The 7968-nt window shown below is 53.8% G+C and overlaps 1 protein-coding gene across 1 annotated transcript; it reads right to left on the minus strand.

Annotated features, from left to right (window-relative positions):
- Positions 1-4244: 4244 nt before the first annotated feature.
- NGB (neuroglobin) lies at positions 4245-7661 on the minus strand. The gene is made up of 4 exons (XM_009993970.1): positions 7588-7661; positions 7196-7307; positions 5542-5661; positions 4245-4391 (listed from the first exon to the last, which is right to left on the minus strand). Exons 1-4 carry the CDS (start codon positions 7659-7661, stop codon positions 4245-4247), a joined length of 453 nt encoding a protein of 150 aa, XP_009992272.1.
- Between the last annotated feature and the right edge of the window lie 307 nt (positions 7662-7968).

The raw sequence follows: 7968 nt of genomic DNA on the forward strand, positions 1-7968 counted from the left end.
GCTGACTTAAGGACAATTTTAGCCACAATGCCAGGGCCATGCAGGAAGGGAAGGGATGACTACGCAGCTCTGCCAGCACCAGGGCTGCCAATGGAGGGAGTGCTGCTGTCCGAAGGTCATGGCAACACTCCACATTACTGATGCCATGGGGGTGTGGAGGGCACGGTGAGCCTGTCCTGGTTAAGGGGAGAGGAGTTAAAAGGGGCCCTGGGACATCCCTGTGTGGCTGGTGGGTTTCAGCCCAGCCAGCCAGCAGCCCCACGGCCCCCATCCCACCCATGCTTCTGCATGCTGGGGCACACTAGCCACCAGGTAGCTGCCTCAGGGGAGCCTCAAGCTCTGCCGGTCCCTTCCAGCCCTGAGGGGACCTGTGGCTCCCTGCCCAGGTGACCCCAGGGCTGTCTGCAGCTCAGCCACTGCCCTCACTGCCTGCTCTGCAGGCAGCGCTGGCTGGAGGCCAGGGGTGACCTCTCACCAGGTGGAAGCAAGTGCCTATGAATGGCACCGTGTCCTCAGGAGCTCGGGCTGCTGGTGTGATTGCCCTTGGCTGCCCCACTGTAGGAATGTGCCAGAGGTCTGTACCTTCTTGTGATTTATTGCTATGACTGTGCCTTGAATAAAATTACTTCACCCAGCCACTGTCTGGTATCATCCCTCCCCCCATGTCCTGTGCAGCACCAGAAGAGGGGGGACCGTGGCCACTGGAGCCCACGAAAGTACCCCAGCCCCTTCTCTCTCTGTGGGCTGCTTTTGAGCTGGTGATGTCCTGCAGGGGCTTCAAGTGGTGAGGAAGCGGCAGTGGGGACAGTGAGGGGACCCGTTCCATCTGGGGATGGAGCAGATGCTGATCATCATCCAAAGCTGAACTGCTCACCAGCAAGTTCTGGGGAAGAGGGCGAACACTATTTTGTGAGCCTTTCTCTGGGTTTTGAGCATGCAGAGACCTTTCACTCCCTTCCTCCTCCCCAAAATACACTTTTTAAACCCAAACTTCTGCTTGAATGATTTGCTTCTGATTTCAGCAGGTCCCTCCTGCTGCCCTCACCTCAGCTCCCCTGGAGTAAGTCCTACCTGGCCAGCCTGGCTTTTAGCATGGGGCAGGGGGCATGGAGAGAGCTTCCCTTTGGGTGAAAAGCTGGAAGATTTAAAATGCTGCTCCACTCATCCTGCTCCCCCACAGCAGCCCCCCCAGGATTCGCAATTAATGGTAAACAGGGCTATATGCAGGGCCTTGGTGGAGCTAGAGGGCCAAGTCCAGAGCCCTGGCTGGGGCAAGGGCTTCCTGACTCATGGCTCTCCCAGCCCTCGCACCAGGAACACTCATCCCAAGCTCATCACAACCTAACAAGGTTGTGTAAGTCCCATCGCGCTGTGCCTGCGCTGTGCCTGTGCCGTGCCAGCCCTCAGAAACCCGCTGGCCTGATGTCAGCCCGTGCAGACAGCAGTCCCTCCAGCCAGGGCCCGTGTCGCTCGGCACCTGGCGCAGCAGCAGGCAGGAGCATTCCCACCAGTATTCCCGTGGGGCAGCAGCCAAGGCAAAGGGGCCTTCTGTGGGAGCCGTGGCAAACCTTGGTGCTGGCATGGGGATTTGAAGGTGGGGATGCTGCTGGAGGGTGCTATGCTGGCCCTTCCCCGCCGTGCTGGGGTAGGGGTCCCGCTGCCAGTGAGGCTGGCATCTGTGCTCCAGGCCAGGAAGAGCTGGAAAACTTATTTAGGAAGGAACCACCAGGAGGATTTCTTTGCTTTCAGATCTCTGCTTATCTCCTTGTTCTTCACTGCCCATCACATGTGGGTGACCAGCAGCAGGTGAGATGGTGCTGTCTCAAAGAACAAAAAGCAGCATCTGAACAACAGAAAAGGGAATTTTAGACTGATCGCTTAAAACTCTAATTCTGTTAGAGATCATTACATTTGAAGGGTAATGAGCAATCAGCAGCAGGATGCCTCTGCTAGCCCCTCTGCTGCTCACCCATTCAATTACAGTGCACAAAGCTCCCAACAGACGTTAGGTGCTGGATGCCTTCTCACGCCAGGGTAGCTGGATTAGAAAAGCACTCCCAGTGACCAGTATCTGCAAAGCTAGAGGCAACAAGAAACCAGTAAAGCCCTCTCTGTCATCCTTTTTTTTTTTTTCTTTCTTTCATTCTTAGGCCTTTTATATTAAAATAAACATAAGTCAGCAAAAAGGGGCAAGACTCACTGCTGTTTATTAAACAGTTCATCTGAGTCTAAGAGGCACACAGACCAGTTTAGTTCTCTTAGCAGTTACACAAAACGTGGTAGGGAAGAGAAGTCAAGGAGCTGAGAAAGCTAGAGGGAGTGGGATGGTTTGGGGCAGTAACACCCACATCCCACCCTTTGCTGCCTACTTGTAACACAGAGACAGAAGGTCACCCTCATGATGCTGAAGTCCCAGAACAAAGGATGTCCTCATTTCCAAACCCTGCTGCCCTGTTCCATGCTGGCATAGCTGGCACCTCTGCCCAGTCCTGGCTTCTCCATCACTCACTGCCAGGTAAGAGAATGGGGAGGATGTCCCCCAGTGGAGCCATGGGTAAGGATGCATAACAACATGCTGTAGGACTGCAGGAGTGGAGTCTGATACCATGGGGAGGACAGCAAACATCCTACATGGGGATGATCACTACCTGTTCCACAGCAGCCCTCAGCTCACCTCCCAAACACACAAAGCCGAACACCACCATCAGGCCTGCAGTGAAGCAGAGCCCCATCATCCTCTCCACGGCATGGAGCTGGAAGACTGCAGCTGCAAGGAGCAGGCAGCCCTCTCCTGCCCCACGATGGATGATGTCTGAGTATAGGAAGAACATGTCACTAGAACAGGAACATCTCAGCCCTCAGCACCAGGTTCCTCCTGCCCTGAAGGAGCAGCAAAAACAAGGCACTGCCTGTAACTAAATAATTGCTCCATGTCCTTGCCCTGTGGCTAGTGGTGGCTGGAAACATGGTTCTGCCTGTCTCACAGCAACTTCCCCATAAAGATGAAGTCTTCTTCAAAGTGCTCAAGTTCAGCTCCCTGTGGGGCCCTCAGGTGCTGCCTTTCAGCCATTTCCTGGGATTTCTTCCAGCTGATGCTGTCTTCTCACTCCTATCCTGACACAGCACTGCTGCACACACCTAACTGTGTATCTCTCTCTGCTCAGAAGCAGCTGTGTCTCAAGTATCGTTGGGAGAGACAACTAATGGGTGAGGAACCTGCAGATGGGTACTGTGTGCAGCTAGGAAGCGCTCCAGGTCAGCAGAAATATTCCAGCTATGCTTCCTTTGGCCAAGAGCCAGAACGATTTCTGGAAGCTGCTGCCATGACATGATTGCAACCTTCATTTTTATTTTAAGATGTCTTTTCCTTGTATTTACTTTATTCTCCTTAACACAAGGCAGTAAAGAGCCACCGCTGCTGCTGTATTTCAGCTGACTCTGAGGTTAAACCAACCAGCCAAACCAACACAAAGTCTTTCAGCTGGCAGCTCAGGCCTGCTAAAAGCAGCTTCATCTTGAGATGAACATGACCCTACTGCTTGAAGCATCGCTAGGAAGCACATCAAGTTACAGCCAACCTGACACAAGGAAAAGCCATGGATCCCATCCAGGGCAGAAGCAGGGCAGCACCAGGATTAACCATCCAGTAGTGATGTGTTGGTGAAGGGAGAGAAAAGCTCTCCCACAGGGTTTTGGAAGGATGGCCACATGGCATGGCCAGCTACCGCTTCTGCTGCCCCTGTCCCTGGAGAGACCCAAATCTGCCATTGCCACAGCTGAACTGGGCACAGCAGGGCAGGAGGAGTGTCAGACCTGGCAGGTCTTAAGCACAGCAAATAGGATCTTGAGCAAATAAGCCTGAGAGGCCTGCGCTAGCTGCCATCTAACTAGGGTGGGTAGCAAGAGGAGGAAAGAGGAGCCAGTGAAAACAGAGTAGGTACAGAGTAGCTGGTGGTCCAGCTAGCTCAAAGGAGTTGGGGCAGGGTGCTGTACCTGTGCTGTGGCACTCCCACTTGGCTGCAGAGATGTGCCCTGCCAGCCCTTAGCACAGGCAGAGATGTGGGTGTGTCAAAGCAAGGCAGAATCACTGGGAGAGCCCCAAAGCACATGCGACTGAAGGAGACAATGGTGGGCTGGTGCACAGAGAAAGACAGAGCTGGAGAGAGGCAGAAAGAAATACCAGCATGAGCGCTTCCTCTGCCCAGGGCCACTGCATGGTTAGGGATGGGGATGGCTGGCAGGATTTAGTCCCCTTCTGGGAGGGTCTCCCAGCCACGTTGCATGGCTTTCACCACAGCACCGTAGAGTTTGCCCCAAGCCTCCTGCACGTCTGGGCTGAAGGTTGTGCCAAGGCATTTCTCCAGCATGTACAGCAAGGACTCGCCAACAGTCTGCAAACCAAACAGGGAGGTGTTAAACTCAGCACTGGGGGACAACATGCAGCCCCTTCTCTTTCTTCGCTGCCTGTTTGAACTTCTCCCTTTGTGGGGCAGCTGCTCCTCCTCCACCAGTGAGGCCAGGCCACCCCCTTTCTGGCTGTTCAGAGGGGGCCCAGAGCCAGCCCACACCATCTCCTTGCCCTGCCCTATGCTGGCCCTCACCCCAACACCCAGCCCTGGGTGAGCAAGGGCTGACACCACACATGTAACACCAGGGGAGAGGTACACATCTATCCTCTGTGGCTCCCAGATGCAGGTACCCAGCCCTGTCCCCTGGCATAGCAGCAGATCAGCAGAGCTGAGCAATGCCCTGATGCCAGGAGAGTGGGTCAGACCCCAGGCTGGATGCTCAGAGCCTGCCCTGCCACCTCTCAAGCCTCTCCACTGGGCTCTGCTCATCATGAAGCTGTGAGCAACCAAGCCCAGGAGCACCCACACACTGAGTGCAGGGCTGGTGGGGATCACTACCCCAAGCAAAGACACTGCTCCCCCTGAAAAGGACCCAAGAGACGGGGACCAAGAGGGAGCCATACATTGGCTAGAAACCTTTCCTTCAATCTGCCCTTCTCTGCCTTGTTATCCAGCATTTCTGTCCACGCTCGATGGCAGGACTGGAGTAAGCAAGGGTTTAATATGGAGGATGCTCCTGTCTTACTGCCATGGAGGAGTCAGGGGCTGAAGTGCAGCAACCCCATCCCAGTGCAGACACAGAGCCAAGTGAAAGTTCCCTTTTCCAGGTACAGTGAGTTTTGCCCAGACCCAGGGCCCAGGGCAAAGGCTGAGCCTGCAGCCCAGTGTGGCAGGAGAGACTACAATGCTCCAAACTATGGTCCTCTTCAAAGACAAGGAATGCCTTGCTTCCCTCTGCCCCTTCTGCCTGGGCTTACTAAGGGAAGGAAGAAAATGAGGGGAGCTCAAGGCTTTCTCTGATTAAGCCAACATCCCTACACAGGTATCAGCAACTAAGGGGCTGCCCTGAGCCACCAGCTTTCCCTCCAGCCAGCTGAACCCAGAAAGTGGGTGCAGAGGGCTGGGGACTGCTGAGGGCCACAGGCAGGGCTGCACAAACAAGGCTGCAGAGGGACAAGAGAGGATGCCTCACCGAGAACGAGTCGATCTTCACACCAATTGACTGGTGCTTCTTGCCAAGGTTGCAGAGATACTCTTCCAGGCAGGACAAGTTCTCCAGGTGGCTCACAGCAGCATCAATCACCAGCATCACCTGCAAGGGGCACAGAGGCAGAACAGAGTTAATAGCAAGGCTCTGCTCCCCTCTCAGAGGAACTAAGAGTCTGATACCTCTACTTCATCTTTCTCAGTCTGACCACCTCCTGGCCCAGCAGGTGCCATCTGAGCTTTCCTTTGCTCTACTGTGATCTGTGTGTCACATCAGTGAGGCATGCTATGCTGGCAGCAGCACTCACCACATCCTTCCACGGGATACTGCCAGAGGTGCCACAGAAAGCACCAGTGCCAACCACCCAGTCCCAGAGGGTGTAAACAGCCCTATAGCACAGAAGTTATGAGGTAAGATCTAACACTGATGTAGTCAAGAGTTCTCAGGGCCCTGGGACAACTGCAGGGGAGCCCTGGAAGCTGCCAGGACTTGAGTTTCCAACTAGAAGTTGCCAAGATGGTGCAATTGTGAATAATGCAACAATTCTAAGATCACCCAAGGTATTTTGAGGAGACTACATCCAAGCGACCTGGTGAGGTAAAGCACACAGCACTGTGGTCTCCTAGGACCAAGAAGAGTCAAATGGGAGCAGGACAGAGAAGGGTTAATGAGGGATTAAGGGAACAGACACCAAATTATAAGAAGAGATTATAACCAGGGCATGGTTATCCTGGCAAAGACAAGAGGTGATAGAACTGTGCTCTATAATTTCAAGAGGGAAATTATCTGCAACAAGGGCAAAGAGCTATTTCAGTTCAAGACAGTAATAGCAGAAGAAAAAAATGGACTTTGCCAATAATCAGAGGCTGGAAAATAAAAAGCTTGCAGCTCTTACAGAAGCACAGCCTTGAAACAGCCTCTTACGAGGAATAAAGATGGGCAAGAGAGGCACCAAACTGGTTTAAAGATGGAGCCAGTTTATCAAGGCATCTGCAAGTAAAGGCTGTGCTCTGCCCTGGCAGGGCTGCTCTTCAGGGCTCAGCAAAAGGTCTCTGCTGCACTGGGTGTAATCCTGTCCATGCACAAGCTCCTCCAGATGACATCAGCATTGCTCCTCTCCCTGTGTCAGGGAGAAGCAAATGTACATCACAGCACTTGCCCAGAGGCTGGCCAAGAAATGCTGTGGGCCTTCTGGTTCTGCAGCCACACCAACAGCTTCTCCACTGTGGTGGGTCCTCAGGAGCCTGGCCCACTGCCCAGCTCTGTGCCACCCCCGGTCAGCATGTGGCCAAGCTGAGCACTTCAGTCCTTGTGTGGTAAGAAATGAGCTTCCTGAGACACTTCCATGGTAGAAGAAGCAGGCCTCCAGCTGTCACAGGAGGCAATCCCCTCTCAGTTGAGGGTGTGATCAGCGTGGTGCTTCTTACCTGCCACAACCCACATCCTCATCATCGCCCCACTGCTGTAGGGGACTTTGTGCTGGCAGTAGCACCTCTACAAGCATAAGTAACCCCCTGCAGTTACCATCTTAGGAGACTTCCCAGGTGTTCCCCAGTCAGACACCCCACAGTCAAAAGCCATTGCCTAAGGCTTCCTCCATCATGGTTGCACTCCAGCCATGCTGCAGCCCCTCCCTCACCTTCCTGATGTGCTCCAGGAACTCAGGGGCAGAGAGGCACTCCTGAGGGCTGGTGAACTGCTTGCAGTTGTACTGGAAAAGGGGCAACAGATCAGGATCCAAGTCGAACAACCTGCAACAGCAAGAGAGAAACACCCATCTTCTCACTTCCTCAGCTTTATGTAGAGTCCTGCTCAACCCAGGACTACCCCATCAGCAGCACACCCACAGCTCCCTTCTGCCCCCTTCCCACCTACTGATCCCTCTCTACCTGTAAAGTACCCAGAAGTTCTGAAAAGTCTTGCTTTAGGGTAATCAAGGTTACCTACAATCAAAAATTTTCTATTTCCCTAGCCCACAGTCCCAGCTCTCAGATAGATGTTCACAGCTCCCAAGATCCAGTCCCAGCTCACTGGAGTTCTTCCCAGCCTGGTCCTTCTCCCCAAGGTCTTGGTTGTGGTCTTGGTTCTTCCCATTCTCCCGTCATGGTCTCCTTGAGCTCCAAGCCCTGCAAGCTCCAGCAGCTGACTTTCCTACTTGAGCAAGGGGAGCATGTACAAACTCAGCTGATGCCCCACTCTCCCACACTGCCACTATCTCCTGGGGTTTTTTCCCCTCTCATCCTCCCTGCCAGTGTATGCCAGGCAAACGTAGGTGTCCACAGCTGCCACCTGGGCAGGTCTAAGAGGCTGATACTGTCCTTGGGGACACAGGGAATTCAGGCAAGACAGTCTCTCTCCTACCCATCCTGCACTTTAAACTTACTGCATCCCTCATCCCTCTGCACTAAAACT

The sequence above is a fragment of the Chaetura pelagica genome, unplaced genomic scaffold (assembly GCF_000747805.2).
Source record: "Chaetura pelagica isolate M959 unplaced genomic scaffold, ChaPel_1.0 scaffold11, whole genome shotgun sequence".
NCBI classification, from domain to species: domain Eukaryota; kingdom Metazoa; phylum Chordata; class Aves; order Apodiformes; family Apodidae; genus Chaetura; species Chaetura pelagica.

Coding starts and splice junctions, on each gene's coding strand:
- NGB (XM_009993970.1), bottom strand. CDS start 7,661: ATGACGGGAGAATGGGAAGAACCAAGACCACAACCAAGACCTTGGGGA. Junction 7,308..7,587: donor CCAGGCTGGGAAGAACTCCA/GTGAGCTGGGAC, acceptor TTGCTGTTGCAG/GTTGTTCGACTTGGATCCTG. Junction 5,662..7,195: donor TCCTGGAGCACATCAGGAAG/GTGAGGGAGGGG, acceptor TGCCCCTTGCAG/GTGATGCTGGTGATTGATGC.